At 50.9% G+C, this 19,713-nt stretch overlaps 1 protein-coding gene across 1 annotated transcript in view; it reads right to left on the bottom strand.

The window, feature by feature from the left end:
- TTLL1 (tubulin tyrosine ligase like 1) overlaps positions 1–16,176 on the bottom strand; it is a 31,242-nt gene extending 15,066 nt beyond the window's left edge. The window contains exons 1-5 of the mRNA XM_034987353.1: positions 16,047–16,176; positions 9,345–9,418; positions 6,784–6,900; positions 1,030–1,238; positions 180–360 (exon numbers count right to left, since the gene is read on the bottom strand). Of these exons, the coding sequence (XP_034843244.1) occupies positions 180–360; positions 1,030–1,238; positions 6,784–6,896 (503 nt within the window). The 5' untranslated portion in view covers positions 6,897–6,900; positions 9,345–9,418; positions 16,047–16,176. The remainder of the gene's footprint in view (positions 1–179; positions 361–1,029; positions 1,239–6,783; positions 6,901–9,344; positions 9,419–16,046) is intronic.
- Positions 16,177–19,713: the final 3,537 nt, after the last annotated feature.

Raw genomic sequence — 19,713 nt, 5'->3', positions numbered from 1 at the left:
AGGTGGGATCCTACAGTCAATCACACGACTGCAGCCACAGAACCCTGCCACGGCGCCAACGTGGCAAATGCCACACACCTACAAAAGCAAGCGAGGGTCCCCAAGCCCCGGCCAAGACTGACAGGTGGCCTGGAACTCCTAACTCGGAAGCCCCTGGGATGGGTGGGCCCGGCACTCACGAAGAAGTTTTGCTGTCCCGGGACCACTTTTTGATCTGTGAGAGCTTGTTGATCAGAAAGATGCCCTTCCCCTGGGCTTTGCCACAAGGTTTCATGATCCAGGTGCTGGATGGGCTCTTCCTGAACTCCTCCACAAACAGGTTGTAGTCAGCGGGCAGCATGTAGGTGACTGGAACAAAGTCTGAAAGGGGAAACAGAGGGCACAGCAGTGGGTGAGCCAGGCCAACATGGTCACGGGCAGGAAAACATGGCCACTGCTTTTTCTGAGGCTGCTTCACGCCACCCCCCTCCCCAAGCCAGTATCGAAAGGACTAGCCCCTCTGCCATTCAATTCGTGTACGATAACCTTATCACCTGTGTGCTAAGCGCTTCACAAACCTTTAATCCCCACAGCACCCTGTGGGCTAGGTCCTGTTATTATCCCCATGTATCAGATGAGGAAACTGAGGCCCCGAGAGATTGGTTATTTAATTTTCCCGGGTATGTAGAGGGATTCTGAAACTATCCGACAGTCCAGCTTCTACCACCAGACCGGATCAGGGACACACTTCTCCCTGGGAACCGCCAGATGCAGTGATGAGCCTGCATTACAAAATGCAGCTTGCAGTTCGGGATGAGCACTGAGCTCTGAGTACTGAGGACGCGCTCTTCCTCACGTGCACCATGTTCCCAAGGCGCTCCTAGAAACTCCGATCCAAACGTGAGCCCCCGCTCTGCCATTCTGGAGACACGTGGAATGGAAGAGGTGCCCAGCCCAGCCACCACAAGCATGTCACCATCTGGGTACCTGGTGTCACTAGTGAACTCAGGGCTGTGTTTGAAACATGGGGCCAGTGAGAAAGACACAAACCCAGATAGAGGTATTTCCCATTTTCGTCTTTCTCTGCTAGAGGACTCCCTTCCTTCTCCAGCTCCTTCCTGTATCTTTTAATATTCTTCACCATCAGGTCCTTCCGGGTCAGTTCGTAGTGGTTCGGAAAATGGTTGACTATTTGATCGTCTGAGAGCCGATAGCCAGTCTCGACACTAAAAACGTTTCGGATGGTTTGCACACTCATCCTAAAAGGGAAGCACAGAAGGGGCATGCAGAGCAAAAGCTCAGAGCAGGTCCACGTGGTGGCAGTTCTCTCAAAAGCTGGTGACCAGAGGGGCTTACCCGTTTCCCCCAACCCCTGGAACTGGGCCAGGAGATGCCTGGCCCAGGGCAGCACAGGGCGGTGTCCAGTGACCAGCTGGGTTCTGGTCTCTGGACAGTTCTGAGTCTCTACAGTGGATGGTTTCACTACCCAACACAGAATATATGCTCCATAAATGCTTATCGATTAAGGGTACCATTGATTGTGGATAACAAGCCAATGAAAGAGCCTCCTCCAGACTCTGAAATCAGGAAAATCATTTACACAACATCTTCACCCAAAGTCAAGGACAGGGACCGCTTTAAGTCAAAATCACAGGGTGATTTGAGGGCCCTGGGTCAGTACTTCATATTCTTGCAGATGGGCTAGCACTCAAGTGAAATGAGGAGGGGTGAAAGGGTAAGGGATTCCTTCTAATCCTCTAAGAAAGCCAGTCTCCCTGCCACCCCCAGGCCCCGCCCTCCTAGCCCCACAGAGAAGCAGGGAGGGAGCAGGAAGGACAGGACTGGCCCTCACTAGGGAGCCACGGCCACAGGAGAGGCGGGCTGTCTATGGCTTCTCGCTCCTGGCCCCAATCCACCCCACCCACCCCGGAGGGCCTCGAGCGCCCAAAGGGTTTCTTTTGATTCTACGGTCATTAGAATAATAGGAGTTTTAAAATGTTTACGAAAGAGCTCGACCACCCGCAAAAGCAGAGAGAAAAGCACACCAGCACCAGCTTATTTGGGAGCGATTTCCAGATACAACGTCCAACCCAAAACATTCCTATCAGAATCTCTAATCGCTAAGGACTCTTTTTTATATTATATGATATCCTACTTTATACTGTTATCACAACTAAAAAAAAACTAGTCATTTCTGAGTATCATCAAATATTAATCCATGCTCACATTTCCCAAGTTGTCTGACAAATTTCTTTTTTTTTTAAGATTTTATTTATTTGACAAAGAAAGACACAGAGAGAGAGGGAACACAAGCAGGGGGAGTGGGAGAGGGAGAAGCAGGCTCTCTACTGAGCAGAGAGCCCGACGCGGGGCTCGATCCCAAGACCCCGAGATCATGACCTGAGCCAAAGGCAGATGCTTAACGCCTGAGCCACCCAGGCACCCCTGATAAATATTTTTTACAGCTTGTGCAAATAAAGGCCAGACCTTCTGATGCGCTGTTCTCTCTCCCATGGCTCTTTCAATCTGTATTTTCCCTCCTTTTTTTTTCTATGTTATTTATTTGTTGAAGACCCTGGGTCACCCATCCTCCAGGTCCTCCAGGGGTCCTCACATGTTCCTTACTTAGCAAGGCTACGCTGGCGCCCCCTCCCTACCCACCCCCCCACATGCTGCCAGTAAATCAGGAGTCAGATCACAAGGCCTAAGAGCTGCAGGTCGATTTGGGGGCACATCTACATTTGGACCAGCCACATTTAAGTGCTCATCAGCCCTGTGGTCAGTGGCTCTCGTACTGGGCAGGCCTAGACTCCTAGGTCATTAATGGAGGCAAAATGGGTATATTTCTACGTTTTCATTTCTCCTTCGTGTATTAGCAGGAATATGTCTACAAGGAGAAGTTTCCCTTCATCAACAATTTGGATACCCAAAACAGTTCATACAGGAAAGACTAATGAAATGCTTGATTCTTTCCCTTTATTTATCGGTTTTTAAAATAATGAGCTGGTTTCCTGCCATCCTCAGGTCATGTGATGAGACATATTCTGGGTATCTAGTACTGCAAAGCAAATTGCCCCGTGTTAGCAACTTCAGACAACAACCACTGAATCACATCTCATGGTTTTGTGGGTCAAGACTGGGACCGGGGCTCAGGGGAGCATGCTTCTGCTCCATGTGACACTGACTGAGGCCACTTGGGAGTATTCAGTGTATGATCCAATCTGGAGGGTCCAAGAAGGCTTCGTTCGTTATGTCTGGCACCTTGGTGGGCATGGCTGGAAGGCCAGGCCTAGCTGCAGCTGCCACACAAAACCCCTATACACGGCTCCTCCAGCAAGACAGTCCCAGCAGTCAGGCTTCTCACATGGCGGCTTGGGGCTCCCACAGAGGGTTCCCAAAAAAGAAGGGGAAGCTGGTAGTTTCTTAAGGTCTGGGCCCAGACACGTCTCACTTTGGCTTCGCTTTGGCCAAAAATGTGGCAGAAGCAATGGTGTGCCGCTTGGAGACTAACCCTGAAAGGCCTGCAGAGCTTCTGCCCTCCCTCCTGGACCCTCGCCACTGCAGGAAGGCAAGCCCAAGCTCGCTGGCTAGAGGGATGGGAAAGCTTTGTGGAGAGAAGCCGCTGTGGTCCTAGCCAAGGGCACCCAGGAGCAGACGAGCCCCCACTGACCCCCCTAGGTGACAGCAGATGCACGAGTGAGCCCAGGCAGGATCAGCTAAGTCCTGCTGATCTAAAAGTACCACCGAGCCAAACCTAAAAACGCATGTGCTATAAAAATGGTTGTTTCGGGGCGCCTGGGTGGCTCAGTCGTTAAGCGTCTGCCTTCGGCTCAGGTCATGATCCCAGGGTCCTGGGATCGAGCCCCACATCGGGGAGCCTGCTTCTCCATCTCCCTCTGCCCCTCCCCTGGCTCATGCTCTCTCTCTCTCAAATAAATAAATCTTAAAAAAAAAAAAAAAAAGAAAGAAAAAGAAAATGGTTGCTTCGAGCCCAGGGTTTTGTGGTGTCTATTACATGCCAGCAGTTTGGCCATCAGATAGCTAATACACCCACACTAGGATAGCCATGGCTTTTGTGTTTCACGTTGCTCCTACTTCCTGCCCGTACGCAAGCTGAGAGCAGAACACAAATACAGTTTCATAATATGTTTTTCTTTATATTTATTCTTTTTTTTTTTAAAGATTTTATTTATTTATTTGAGAGAGAGAGAGAGCACAAGAGGGGGGAGCGGGAGAGGGAGAAGCAGGCTCCCCGCTGAGCAGGGAGCCCGATGCGGGACTCGATCCCGGGACTCCAGGATCATGACCTGAGCCGAAGGCAGTCACTTAACAAACTGAGCCACCCAGGTGCCCCTCTTTATATTTATTCTTATACAATTTTCCAGATTGCTTTAGAACTGTCACAGTTGTTTTAATGGCTATACCATAATCCACCCGGTTCACATGGGTACCTTTCCCTATAACCATTTAATATTTAGTTGTTGCCAGTATTTTTACCCTAACCAATTGTTAAGACTTGATGGGACACTTAGTGCTTAAAACAGGAGCTCTGAAGAGATCAAATATCCAAAGTTATACATTTCCACTCTTTTCTCTCTCTCTCTCTCATTAAGACTAGCTCCAAAATGCTTCTTATGTGGCACGAAGAGGGAGGCGCTCTGCACCCTCCCAAGCATTGATTAATCAGAGAAGCCAAAAGGACTGAGGGCTGGCTAAGTCCATGGCACAGAGCCGTGGGACACAAAGCAGTAAGTACAAAACACTTTTTTTTTAAAATGACATTTCAAGATTTTATTTATTTGAGAGAGAGAGAGCACGCCCGAGCGAGCACAAGACGGGGGTAAGGGCAGAGGGATAAGCAGACTCCCCACTGAGCAGGGAGCCCAACCCCGGGCTCGATCCCAGAACCCCAAGATCATGACCTGAGCCGAAGGCAGACGCTTCACCGACTGAGCCACCCAGGCGCCCTGACAAAACACTCTTATTCAGCCTTTCTTTCGGAGCTCCCATGGAAGCAGAACTCTGGCTGTGTTATTTCATTCTACTGTAGAGAAGAATATAAATGTGATGCCAAACCACACACGGATGCTGCGTTTCTCCATAAATGCTTTCTGCTGCCATTCCATACTCCTCAAGGGAAATGAGGTTTTGGTTTAAAGCATGGGTACCTTAAACTGCTACAGGAGCAAAGAAGGGGTCATCCCTCCAATCACTACTGGAGATGGAAGCTGGATGCCAGTCTGCTCTGCACCCGGGCCAGCACCAGGCTCTGGGATGCTGGGGTAAGCCAGACAAGGTCCCCACTGTCATGAGGCTCGCAGTCACACGTAATGAGGGCACAGGCGGGGAAATCACAAATCATGGCACGCAGCATTCGCTGCGTGACAGCTGAGAAAGCAGGCTGGGCGTCTGGAGAGACACAGGCGGCTTCCGGGCGGGGCAGGCAGCTCGTGCGCTGGGGCCTGAAGGACAGGGCCAGCACATGCTTACGGAGCACCCATCACATGCCACGCTCTGTGCTTTACTGACTCATTCAAACTTCAAACAACCGTATTTGCAGAGAAAGGTCAAGTCCTTTGCTAATGGCCACACAGGCAGCAGTGGGAGAGCCAGGCTGGGAAGCCAGGCATGACCTGGCTCTGGGGTCTGCACATTCAACCACCAGATACACTGCACCTCTCAAGCCTGGGCTGAGGGGGCAGAAAGCACAGCCTTCACAAAGCTGCAGATCAAGAATGTCTTAGAAGGTCAACAGGGGAAAAAGTGCCAACTGCCGCATGGGCGTGAGAGAGAAGGAAGTGGCTGGAAAGAGGCCCAGTAACATCTCTCAGGGCAGTAGCGGGGAGCGGGTCTCAGGGAGCGCGGATGCATAGGGTAAAAAAGCCTCCAGGGGCGCCTGGGTGGCTCAGTCGTTAAGCGTCTGCCTTCAGCTCAGGTCATGATCTCGGGGTCCTGGGATCGAGTTCCACACTGGGCTCCTTGCTCAGCGGGGAGCCTGCTTCTCCCTCTGCCTGCCACTCCCCCTGCTTGTGCTCTCTCTCTGACAAATAAATAAAATCTTAAAAGAAAAAAAAAAGCCTCCAGAGACCCACCAGCTCCCCCTCCCTCAAAGATTCACCCAGTGCTCTGGGCACAGGAACTGAAGAGGGCTGGGCATGGCAGAGGCAACCATGGGAGGCTGTGTTTTGGCGTATAACACTGCCAGAGGGTGGAGGCTGCCCCGAGGCAGGGCACAGCCCAGGCCTGGACAAGGGAGGACACAGGACCTCACTCCATGAAGAGGGGGGAGGCAGGGCGGGGGCAGGAGTCTAGGACAAGCCCCCGTGTTTCCAACTGGGTGGAGCACCACCAGGGACTCAGTGCCGAGCCCTGCCTCCCTGTTCCTCATGTCACTCGCTTTTCAGCTGTTGTTAACCAGTCCCACCGGCACCCAAGGAAGCGAAGGGAGGCACAGATCCCGCTCCATAGCCCCCTTCCCCGGCACTGGGCAAAGGCACTGACTGAGAACGCCAACCGGAGGGGGCTCTGGCTTCTCACCCAAACCCTGGCTGTCTTAGCCAGGCCGGCTTGTGCGGAAACGTCCCGGGACTTCTGATGCCAGGCGGATAAACGGGAGTGTGGGAACACTCCACAACGTGGACAAGCAAAGGGCTTTCTCGTCGTGTGCTCCTGAGGAGCCTTGGGGTGGAAGATGTGCAATGGGAGGCGCCCCTCTCGAACACAGCCTGCACCTGGCTGCCAGCATTCACAAGACTGACAAGCAGGCTTCGGGAAAAACAAGCAAATGCTGCTTTCTCTACTTACCAGTAAAAGTTCCAATCTTCATTTTCCGTCACTTGGATCCATCCTCTCTTTTCAAAGTTATTTATCAGCACTGACTTCTCGATATCAGTGACCCATTTCACCTTTCCTGCCATAATCCTGGAACAGGTCAACTTGTTAGAGCTTAGAAATGTCAACAGCAAAACACTTCCCCTCGCATATCCCAAGCTCCACCTGCTCGGGCCGTGGTTCTCAGCCATCTGGTGAGACATCTGGCCATGTCATCTGTTGTCACAGCTGGGATGCCTCCAGCATCTAGTGAGTAGAGGCCACGATGCTGCCCAGCACCCTACAGCGTACGGGACACCACCCCCCCCTCAGCAAGTCACCCAGGCCAAAATGTCAACCGTGCCAAGACTAAGAAATCCTGGCCTACTGGGGGGGAGGCAGCAATCAGACAGTGACCACCGATGTGCATCAACATTGTGACAGGAGCCACGAGGCAGAGGCGCAGCACCTGGGCTGTGAGAGCCGAGGGCGGGGGTGGCCCACGCAGGTTGCTGCGGAAGACCGCCCTCAGCAGGGGGCCCTGGAGCTGGCTCCTGAAGGGTGGGTGGGAGCCTATCCCGACGTGAGCACCCCCATTCCCGGCCAGTGCCGCTACCTCCCTGCTTCCTCCCTGCCCTGCTCCAAGTCACTCTCTGTAAGTGCAGGTGACCTTTAAGTGTTTATCTGACCACATCACTCCCGTTTACTAGCCTCCGTGGCTCCCCAGTGCACTTAAGACACACAGACCCCTGGCCCTCACCTGCTTCTCCTTCACCTGCTGTGTTCTCGCCACACTGGACTCGTCTGCCCACACTCCGCCTCAGGGCCTTGGCACATGCTGGGTGGGTGTCTGTGCCCGTGGCACTCCCCCTCCCTCAAGGCCTGGCAAAGCTGCTGCCCACTCATCTGCCAGCATAAGGGACTGTTACTTCCTGCACAAAGCCTCCCTGACTCCAGACCCGGTACACAGCCGTTCGGTACTCCTGCACCCCTGCCCCTGCCAGAGGCAGGGAGCTGGCTTTTTCTTCGCTGCTCTGGGCCCAGGGCCTAGCACTGCAACCGGCATGTGGTAGATGCTCCATTCAGACTGACTGACTATGGCCCCAGGCCTGTCAGCACCACTGTGTGACTTAGAGAAAGTTAAAAGATGGGGACCCAGGTTTGCCTTGCCTCGGGAGAGGGAGAGAGAAGGCACTCCCATGGAGCTTTCACACAAAATCAGCCCACTGCCTCCTCGCCCTGCCCAGCAAAGGCAGTGTCGTAGAGGTGGGACTTGAGTTCGAGGCCCAGTTCCACAACTCACGAGCTGTGTGACTCTGGGCAAGTTACCTAACCTCTCAGAACCTCTGTTTCCTTATTTGTAACAACAGGAGCTACCCATCTCACTGGGTTACAATGAGGATTAAATGAGTGAACAGTGAGAACAGTGTCTGGCACGTAGAAAGCACTTAAGAAATAGTTGGTATTACTGTTGCAATCACCCCCTTTTATGGATTTGGAAGCTGAGGCTCAAAGGTTAAGAGCCCCTATAAGAATCAGACTGGGGGCGCCTGGGTGGCTCAGTCATTAAGCATCTGCCTTCCACTCAGGTCATGATCCCAGGGTCCTGGGATCGAGCCCCACATCGGGCTCCCTGCTCAGGTCAGCAGGAAGCCTGCTTCTCCCTCCCCCACTCCCCCTGCTTGTATTCCTTCTCTCTCTGTCTCTCTGTCAAATAAATAAATAAAATCTTAAAAAAAAAAAAAAAGGAATCAGACTGAAGGGAGTCATGGAGCCCTGATTTGAGCCAGGGTGACCCTACTCTGAAGTGCCACCTCTTTTCACACAGTCCACTGCCTCCCTCTGAACCTGGCCTTCATCAAGATGATGCCCATGCCCACGGGGTCGATCAAGGTAAGGAATATACAGAATCGCTCTCTGCAAAACGAGAAGTTGCCCTGTAACAATACGAGGCTGTTAACGCGGAAAGTCAGCAGCTGCCTCACAGAAATGCTGATAGAAGCATCACAGGAGCGGAATTCCCACACACTGTCACCCCACACCCCTCACCGAGCTAACCCCAGCCAGTGTCCAAACCCACCGCGGAGCCACAGCGAGTTCACTGTTTCTCTACCTGACTTCAGCGCCCACAGCCCGGCAGCCCTGCCTAATCCTGCTCCAACTCTGCCCCCTAGAGTCCAACTGCAGACTCGGGGATTTCGGGGGAGAACCACCCCCCAGGCAGGCAATGTCCACACCACCACCATCATCCCCCACACCCCCTCCGCGTCTGAAATCCCACATCTCAGTGCACAGCCACCTGGAATAGACGCTGAGCCACCCGGCGTGACCCAGCAGGGGCACTAAAGGGGCCGTGCTTTAACAGTCAGAAAATGTTTCCCGGCTATGATCCCTGAACCCAATAAGGCAGAGAGGGCAGATACTCTCATCCTCACTTTATGGAGCACGACAGGGAGCCTCCGAGGTGAGGTTTTCTTGCTGCCCCCCCCCCGCCCCCACTTCCGCCATCTGGGACCATGGGCGCTAAGAAAACCAACCTCTCAGGCTGGACCCACCATAGGTACTTCTGGAGCCAACAGGCACAGCCAATTTCGCTTCAGCTTCAGGGACTCCTGTTTGGGGTTCGTACCTAAAACAAAATTAACACACAGGCAAAATGTACAAAGCACAGGACCGAGAGACAGTTTGGGAACACAGCAAAACCGCGTCTTCTGCCCAACAAGAGTGTGCCACAAGATGCCTTGAGGTTCTTTTCCATTGTGATAATTACTGAATTCTATTACTTTTTGACTCCCGCTGGACTTCTGGGGCCTCCCTGTCACTCCTTCACTTCACACGCCCCCTGCTTCAGCCGAACTCCCCACCTCCTCGCTGTTCTGCACGCACGCACGCACAACCGCGGTGCTCTCCCCGCTGCTTCTCATCCAGCTCCGCCAATCACAAAGGTGCAGTTCAAAGGCCACCTCCCCCAGGAAGCCATTCTCACCACCCTTTCCCTCCACTGAACCTTCTGAATACCTCTCCTGCCATCTTTGCTGGCACACAGAACTTCCCACCTGGCATATTCGTTCTTTGCCTACTTTCCGTCTGTAAGTGTGCAAGGTGAGGACGCTCTTAATCACCTGCTTCCTTCTCATCCCACCGACTCTTTCTAGATCTAGGTGTGAGCATTTGCAACAACGCTCACAGTCCATTTGGCCGGCCCCATTATCTCCAGTACTGAGCCCACTGGACACGGGAGGCAAACGATGCCTACTCCTTGCAGAAGTGAAGGAACACACACGGCCCCAAGGGTCAGTCCTTTGAATCTGACTCTGCTTTCAAGAGTCACTTCCCTGGGGCGCCTGGGTGGCTCAGTTGGTTAAGCGACTGCCTTTGGCTCAGGTCATGATCCTGGAGACCCTGGATCGAGTCCCGCATCGAGCTCCCTGCTCGGCAGGGAGTCTGCTTCTCCCTCTGACCCTCCCCCCTCTCATGTGCTCTCTGTCTCTCTCATTCTCTCTCTCTCAAATAAATAAATAAAATCTTTAAAAAAAAAAAAGTCACTTCCCTGTAAATGTTATGGGTTGAACTGTACCCCCAAAAAAGATATGTTGAGGGGCACCTGGCTGGCTCAGTTGGTACAGCATGTGACTCCTGATCTCAGGGTCATGAGTTCAAGTCCTACACTGGGCATACAGATTACTTAAAAAAAAAAAAGAAGAAGAAAGAAATCTAGACGCAGGGACACATAGACACACAGGGAAGGTGGTCACGTGAACACGAAGGCAGAGATGAGAGCTATGCAGCCACAAGCCAAGAAAAGTCTGGGTCCACCACAAGCTAGAAGAGACAAGGACTCCTCCCTAGATTCTTCAGAGAGAGCATGGCTCCGCCAACACCTTGACTTCAGACTTCTGGCCTCACTGAGCCACCCACTTCATGGCACTTTTTATAGTACAGCTCCAGGAAACTAATACAAGATATAACCATCCTAGGCACGAGAAAAGAAGAAATTTACACCCATAAAGAGTTTTAAATATATATGTGGGAGACAGCACAGTAAAGTGATGAGCAAAAGGACAGAACAGCTATTTATGATTTTTTTTTTAAGATTTTATTTATTTATTTGACAGAGAGAGACACAGCGAGAGAGGGAACACAAGGAGGGGGAGTGGGAGAGGGAGAAGCAGGCTTCCCGCCGAGCAGGGAGCCCGATGTGGGACTCGATCTCAGGACCCTGGGACCATGACCTGAGCTGAAGGCAGACGCTCAACGACTGAGACACCCAGGCACCCCGACAGCTATTTATGATTAAAAAAAAGAAGAAAAAGAAATGAACTAAGGCCACCTCTCCTTTAAAGAGACAAAGGACCTCTTTCCAGAAAAGCACCAAACCAGCATGATAACCAGCACTGAGAACCAATGACAAGGCAGCCTAAGCAGAGCCAAAGGAGGGACAGCAGTTACTCCGCACCTGAAGCTTGGAGACTCGTTCATTTCCCCTGCTCACACGTCCGTGGGAACTCGAGAGTTTTCTTGGGGCCTCCGTTTCCCGCATGGAAAAAAATGGGAATGAGAGCCACAGGGCCTCCACAGTAGGGCTGAGATTACTGCAAGGTCAGGCAGGTGTGGTCGTGGTACACCACAGTGGACTTGAAACAAGCACATCAGCTTTCCCCAAGGTGCCCTGAAGCTCTCCCCGATTCAGCCCCGCACATTCCTCCACTTCAGCCCCTACTTACAGTGGGCCTGCCCGGCTCCTGGCCCCGTGCTGTAGTCCAGCCCCGCCCTCGAGGAGGAAGTAATTCCATATTTCTACTACCACCCCAAACAACAGCTACCACTTATATGAAGCACTAGGATCTGTCAGGCACAGGGCGGGGCAGTCTGTGCATATTCTTCTCTGCTACATACATCCCTTCGGCTCACATGCTGCCGGTAGGCAGGTATTCTCATTTACACATGGAGAAAGTGGGGCTCAAAGAGTAACAGGCAGAGCACAGACTGCAGCCTGTGGGCACCCACGCTGCCTCCCTTCCACACTCTGTCAACTGTCCGTTTACCCCGCAGGGCAGGCGGTGGGCTGATCGGCCTCTGTCCCCCAGCACCCAGCCAGAGCCAGGCACAGCGAGGGGGCTCAGAAATGGTCTGCAGAACAGACAAAGGAACCAGCTAGCCCATCCCCACAGAGAAGCCAGGGCTGACTCCTTCCCAACCCTAAGAAATACTAAGCCCTTTCCCTTAGAAAAATCAATAAAGAAATACCTGATGTCAGCTTATTCTCCTGTTATTTCCTCCTAAAACAGGGCGGGGGGGGGGAAAGTGAGGTTAGCAGCAGTACCAAGTAATGAACTTGGTAGGTTACCGCTCTAATGGGGTTCACGTGAACTGAATGTTAAGCCATTTGGTCACCTACTTTCTTTTCCTTTTTTTTAAGATTTTATTTATTAATTTGAGGGGGGGCATAGAGGGAGAGGGAGAAGCAGACTCCCCCGCTGAGCAGGGGGCCCCATGAGGGGGCTCCATCCCAGGATCCTGAGATCATGAACTGAGCCATAGGCAGATGCTTAACCGACTGAGCCACCCAGCTGTCCTCAGTCAACTACTTTCAAAACTCAGCATTATATGAAGGAATAAAGAAGATGTGGGATATGGGGCGCCTGGGTGGCTCAGTCGGTTAAGCGTCTGCTTTCAGCTCAGATCAAGATCCAGGGTCCTGTCCTGGGATCAAGCCCCATGTCAGGCTCTCTGCTCAGCGGAGAGCCTGCTTCTCCCTCTGCCTGCCTCTCCCTCTGCCTGCCCCTCCCCTGCTTGTACTCTCTCTCTCTCTCTGCCAAATAATGAAAGCTTGCCACCTGCAACAATGTGGATGGAACTGGAGGGTCTTATGCTAAGCAAAATAAGTCAGTCAGAGAAGGACAAATACTATATGATTTCACTCATATGTGGAATTTAAGAAACAAAACAAGTGAACAACAACAACAAACCAGGTGAATATACAGGAAGGGGGAGAAAAGAGAGAGGGAAACAAACCATAAGAGCTCCTAACAATGGAGACACACTGAGGGTTGCTGGAGGGAGGTAGGGGACAGGCTAGATGGGTGATGGGGATGAAGGAGGGCACTTGTGATGAACACTGGGTGTTGTATGTAACTGATGAGCCACTGAATTCTACTCCTGCACCCAATATTACACTGTATGTTAACAAACTAGAATAAATAAAAATTTGAAAAAAAAGTTAAAAAACCAAAACTGAGCATCACAAAACCTAACCTAGAGAAACAGAGTTAGTTGTGTGCTGTCATGCTGACTGCGCTCGAATCCCAGTGGGCTGTCACCACCTGAGGTCCGTCAGCCGGGGAAAGGCATTCTCAAAGCAGGCAGCTGGCTATGTTCAGAACGTGATGTGGGTCCCCCTCCTGGGGCTGGTGGGCGGGACCTTCATAAGCTTGAGGACAGGTTTCCACGGGGATGGCCCTCGGTGTTTGTGCTTCGACAGTCTAGCTTCTCACCCACCCACTTGGCGACAAGAGACGTGAAGCCAGCTGGGACGAGGTGCTCGTGGACAGTCTTGATCCAGGGGGACAAGACAGTCATTTAACAAGCTGGAAGCCCCAGCAGCAAGGTGCCTTAACAATCCAACAAAGCTCAACTGTGGTCCTGAGGGAGAAGTGACTATTAATTCATCTAGCAGCAGATTGTGCCAGGTCTACTCCAGAAGATTCCAGATCTATCTGTGTCTCTCCCCAGCGTCCCCATAATCCTGGACGACCACAGCAGACTCCGCTGGTTTCCTTAGCACCATCCTCACCCCACGGCACCCATTCTTTGCCTAGCAGCAGACTGACCCTCTCACACGCACAAAGCAAATCATGTCACCCTGCTCATAAGCCTCCAGGAGTTTCCATTGCCCCCAGAATAAAACCATCAGTCTGCCCATTACCTACAAGGTGGACCCCACATGATCAGGGCTCCCCATCACCTCTAGGGCTTCGTCTCCTGCACCCTCCCCACCCAGCAGCCCTCTTCAGCTCCGGGCCGCCTTTCAGCTCCTCACACCCACCAAGCCTCATCCTGTCTTAAAGATTTTATTTATTTATTTGAGAGAGAGAGAGCACGAGAGGGAGGAGGGTCAGAGGGAGAAGCAGACTCCCTGCTGAGCAGGGAGCCCAATGCGGGACTCGATCCTGGGACTTCAGGATCATGACCTGAGCTGAAGGCAGTCGCTTAACCAACTGAGCCACCCAGGCGCCCACCTCATCCTGTCTTAAGGCTTTGCTCTCCCCCACATCTGGCCCCTTCTCAAAGGTCAGCTCTTCAGAGAGGCTTTCCCAATGCCAAGCTCACTGCTCCCCACTCATCACACTTTACTTCTCCAGGGCACTCAGGCTGCGCACGACTGTTTAGTCCAGCGCCAACTCAAAGCATGGCCCATCAACCCACAGCACCAGCATCACCTGGAGCTCGTTAGAAATACAAATTCTTGGGTGCCTGGGTGGCTCAGTCTGTTAAGCGCCTGCCTTTGGCTCAGGTCATGATCCCAGGGCCCTGGGATCAAGTCCCACACTGGGCTCCCAGCTCGGTGAGGAGCCTGCTTCTCCCTCTCCTCCCTGCTCCTGTTCTCTCTCCCTGTCTCTGTCTCTCTCAACTAAATAAATAAAATCTTAAACAAACAAACAAACTCTTGCGCTTCCCCCAACCCCTACACAGATGCACACTCTCAGACTCTTTGGGAGCGGGGCCCAGGAATCTCTATCTTAACAAGCTCTCGGGTGAGATTCTTACCCTTGCTCAAGTCTGAGAAGAACTGATCTAGTTCACGTATTTGGTTCCCTGGTGATTACCTGTCTTTGACATACATATCTCACGTCAGGAGAGCAAAAATGTTGTTCTGCATTATTGCCTACTGAACCCCCAGCATCCAGAATAGCATCTAATAATGGCAGGTGCTCATCAATATTTGCTGAATTAACAAAAATAAAGAGGTGGATTCCCTCCACATACAATCAAACAAGGGTTGTTTGTGCCAAGCAGTGAATCAGGCATGGCCCAGCCCTACAGAGGCTGTCAGAGCTGCAGGCGAGAGAAAGCGGTACACAAACACCCCCAGACTTCCACAGTTTTTCCGGGGGCCTGAATTAGGAGATCTGGAGTTTAGCGGATCTCCACTGAGTGAGGGAGCATCTCCGGAATATCCGTACCCACAACCTCAGGAGGACAGAACTTTGCCAAAAGGCCTTTCACTTCCCGGAGTTATGCCTACTCCCTGACAAAAGCCAGGACAACCTTTCAGGAGAAACAGCAAGCAGAGGGAAGAAGTTACATTCATAGAGTGAATGCACTTTTCCGGGTCCAGTCCCAGAAAATGAGAGCCCTCTCTGTCCCCATCCCCACTACCCCCAAACACTTTGGTCACCATCACTTTCAACCAAGTCCCAGCTAGGTCAGGACTCTAGGGCATTTCGGTTCCTTTCCAGCTAGTCTTCCTTGCAATGGGAACAGTACCATCTTTAAAGAAAAAATAATAATAGTGTCAATGAGGACTTCCGCACAGCGGGATCGCCACCATCTATCTCCGCACCCCACTGGGAGACAGTGCCGTGCTCTACGGCAACTATTTAGCCGTGCTTGTAATTCCATGGGCGCAGAGCAAGACCAATCTCTTTGTAACTGCCACAACCCAGCACTGAAATGTGCTCATTACATGTTTTTGTGAACAAAGAACCTCTCTGCAAACCCTAACCTGCTTACAACAATAAGATACTCCTACTTTTAGAACGAGTCCCCTGTAACGCCCCGGCTACTCTATGGGGTGCTCGGCTACCTCCGCCTCCCGCCCCCTTTGACTGACAAACAGGGAGGAGAGATGCCCAGGTCCAGTGCCGCAGAGAAGGGCAAGCACGGCGGGGGACACGAATCTGTCTCCTAAGCCGAGCTGTCGCCACAGGCACACCGCACCCTGCAAAAGATGCCATTAGAAACAATACAGACTGCAAATGAATGGGAAGAGCCTAGGAACGATGAAATTCTGGGGTAACCAGTATCCGTCAGAAATGCAATTACAACGAGCGGGCAGCACAGGGAAAGTCACAGGAACTCGAAGGAAAAGCAGGGGCACAGTGGTCAGCGCAGGCTTCCTGGAGGGCGCGGGTCCCGCAAGCCGCACCTGGACCACACGGTCGCGGCCGCGCACCCTCGCTCGCGCATGCGCACTCGCCCACCCAGGACCGCCCACACCCTCGTCGGGGGAGGCGGCCTCGGCGGCGGGGCCTCACCTGTGGGCGCAGAGCGCCGAGCAGCGCCGAGCAGCGCGGAGCAGGGCGGCCCCGCGCAGCGCCCCGGCCCCGCCTCCAGCCTCACTCGGGCGCCGGCAGGGGGACGCCACCCGCAGCCCCGCGGACCGGCTCGCCGCGCGCCGAGCTGTACTTCCGGGGCGGCGCTCTGGCAACCGAAGACGCGGCCGCTGCCGCGCGACTGCTTCCGGGGTCACATTTTCCCGGTTTGACTCTGAGTCTCCAGCTCCTCGAGCAGCGCGCGGAGCTCCTAGGGAGAGCCGACCGCTCATCCCCGGGAGGCTCGCAGCCTTCGGGGCCCAGAAATGAGGTCGAGAAAGGTCGAGGCGCGAGGTTGAGCCTGACAGTGGGAGGCAGAGCCCTGTGGTGAACCGGGCCCGCGCCTGGACCGCCCCTGGTCCCCTCTGCTGCTCAGCTTCCGTGTCTGTAAGGTTGGGACCGCCGGTAGCGCCGACCTCGCAGGGTTTGATGTCCTTAGGTGATATCTTGTGCCCAACTGGTAATAACCAGTAAATATAAAATCAGTACTCAAAGGTCACCTCATCTGTGAAGTGTCCCCTGAGCATGGAGCAGATCCAGTTTCTCAAACTATATTTTGTAAATTCTCTGTTAGGAAGAGGCAGCTCAGCCTCGTGAGAAATTTAAATCTAGAGTCAGACATGGATTGAATCCTCGCTCCAAAATCCACTAACTATGTGGCTTTAGGCTGGTCGCTTCCCTTATCTGAGCCTCAGTTTTCTTGTCTATAAATTGGGCATAACAGCACTTACATTGAAGGGTTGTTAGGAAGATTATTTAAAAAAAAAAAAAAAAAAGGCGGGGTGCCTGGGTGGCTCAGTTGGTCAGGCTACTGCCTTCGGATGGGGTCAGGATCCCAGGATCCTGGGATCGAGCCCCGCATCGGGCTCCGTGCTCCACCGGGAGCCCGCTTCTCCCTCTCCCTCTGCCTGCCGCTCCCCCTGCTTGTGCGCGCGCCCTCTCTCTCTGTCAAATGAATAAACAGAATCTTAAAAAAAAAAATAAGGCACTTGGTATAGCACATAATAGTTGCTCAAATTGTTGAAATAATTCAAAATAAAGAGCATGTATTCCGGATGTTTGTCAGCCACAAAAGTGCGCTTAGAAGCAGCATGTAAGAGGAGAAACAGAATTTTGCATCCCTGCTCTGATCCATTCTAGCTGTTGGGGCATCCGCACATCCCAGCCTCTCAATTACAGTTTCTCCCCAGAGAAATGGGAGTAATTATCTCCATCTCTCAGGGGCGGAAAAGATTTTAAATTCCTGGTGGCTAGCACCTAGGAAGGTGTACGTTTTACCACATCCTTAGCTTGTGCAGCATACATGCCTTTCCAAAAAGCATCGCCAGCAGCCCAAATACCAGAAGGCTTGGTGACAGCCAGTGCCAAGAGACCAACCCGCAGGGAAGAGCAAAAAAAAAAAAAAAGAGTTGTGACCAATGTGAAGAATTAACTGGGAGCCAGGTAGCTCCAGAAGGAAAAGACAGGAAACAGAGATCCTCGGTGCTAATCTAATCTTGTAAATCTAGTTTAAAACATCTTCAAGGGCTTTCTATTGCCATCAAGATAAAAACCAGACTCCTTAGCGTTTTTACTTTTAAAGTAGTTAAAATCTATTAACCTTTTTCCAGTTTGGCACCTCAGTTGTGCTTAGAAAGACCCATCCTCGCAAGCTGTAAAAACATAACTTATAAGAGGCCAAAGAGAAAATCAACCAAGTTAAGTGATAAATTGAAAACATGTGCATCATATATGACAAAGCATTAGTTAGTATCCACAATATACAAAGAGTTTGCACAAATCAATAAGAAAAAACTTTTAATTTGGAGGAAGAGATGGAACCACAAATCGTATAACAAAAAGTAAACGAAAATGGTAAATGAAATTGTGGAAAGATGCCCACATCACTAAAAATTAATGATACTGAAATTTTCAATGAGGTGGGGTTTTTTTAAAAGATTTTATTTATTTATTTGAGAGATAGAATGAGCAGGTAGAGGGACAGTGGGAGAGGGAGAAGCAGGCTCCCCACTGAGCAGGGAGCCAATGTGGGGCTTGATCCCAGGACCCTGGGATCATGACCTGAGCCAAAGGCAGACACTTAACTGACTGAGCCACCCAGGCGCCGCTCAATGATGTGGTTTTTGCTGACTAAATTGGCAAACATTTAAAATATGGTTACAACTAATGTTAGAAAGGATATGGAGAAAAAGCACTTGCATCCACTATTGTTAGAAATACAGCTTTTGGAAGGCTGGCAATTTGGCAGTATTCATTAAAATTTTAACATGTAATATATTTAATTATATACTCTTTGACCTAAAAATTCAAATTTTAGGAATTTATTCTATAGAAACTCTCTCACAAAGATATGTGTACAAGAGCATTTAATGCAGTATTTTTTCTAATAAAAAGTTGGAGGACATGGGTTGGAAAATGGCATCTCCCATAGACGGGACAGATCTGGAAGCATCTTTGCTAAGTTTTGAAAAACTTGACCGTGCCTCACCAGACCTTTGGCCAGAGCAATTACCAGTGTCGCTGAATTTGCAGCTTCCTTTAAAAGTCCTATTACTGGGCGCCTGGGTGGCTCAGTTGGTTAAGCGACTGCCTTTGGCTCAGGTCATGATCCTGGAGTCCTGGATCGAGTCCCGCATCGGGCTCCCTGCTCGGCAGGGAGTCTGCTTCTCCCGCTGACCCTCCCCCCTCTCATGTGCTCTCTCTCATTCTCTCTCTCTCAAATAAATAAATAAAATCTTTAAAAAAATAAAAATAAAAAATAAAAGTCCTATTACTAGTTCTCACCCAAATGGATGGCTGAAATAGAACGTGATGACATTGACATGTTGAAAGAACTGGGGAGCCTCACCACAGCTAATTTGATGGAGAAGGTACAAGGCCTACAGAACTTGGCCTATCAGCTGGGGCTGGATGAGTATTAATCATCTACTCTAGGGGTTGACATTTACTTGACACCCTAATCTGGTGTTTCGATGTCTCAATCCTCTTTCCTGCATTAATTGAGAGGATGACATGGATGAAAAATAAGCAATAGGAACTGATGAATCCCCAAGGACCAGTGATCCTGTTTTCATGCAAATATCTGCACTGATAAAGATGATGGAAAGAAAAGAAATGCAAAAAATATTTGTCCTCAAAACATGATTGTTTGTCACTTCCCTAGAGCATTGTTATATGTTAGTATAGAAATAATGTGTACCTTCTAGGGCTGATAGTAACTAGATCGTGTCTTTTGGAAGATGAACCATGCCCTTTGATTTGGTACATGATTATGTCTCAGATAATCCTTTTGGGATTTTGGGGTGCAGTAATTTTTTGTATAAGCATTTAAAGCTTGTCATGATTGGGGACCCTTGGCTTGATTTGAGCAGTTAATTAATATGAAATTCTCATGAAATACATAGAAATATGAAAAATTGTAAAAAAAAAAGTTGGAAAGAATATAAATGTTTAATAGCATAAGTTTGGTTGGCTAAATTAAGGTTCATCAATTTAATGAAGTAGTATTTTTTTATTTTTTTTAAGATTTTATTTATTTATTTAATTGACAGAGAGAGAGAGACAGCAAGAAAGGGAACACAAGCAGGGGGAGTGGGAGAGGGAAAAGCAG

Source organism: Mirounga leonina, unplaced genomic scaffold (assembly GCF_011800145.1).
Source record: "Mirounga leonina isolate KUSES-001 unplaced genomic scaffold, KU_Mleo_1.0 Mir_418, whole genome shotgun sequence".
Taxonomy (NCBI): Eukaryota; Metazoa; Chordata; class Mammalia; order Carnivora; family Phocidae; genus Mirounga; species Mirounga leonina.
The sequence above is the reverse complement of the archived record's forward strand: the minus strand, read 5'-3'. Positions and strand labels throughout refer to the sequence as shown.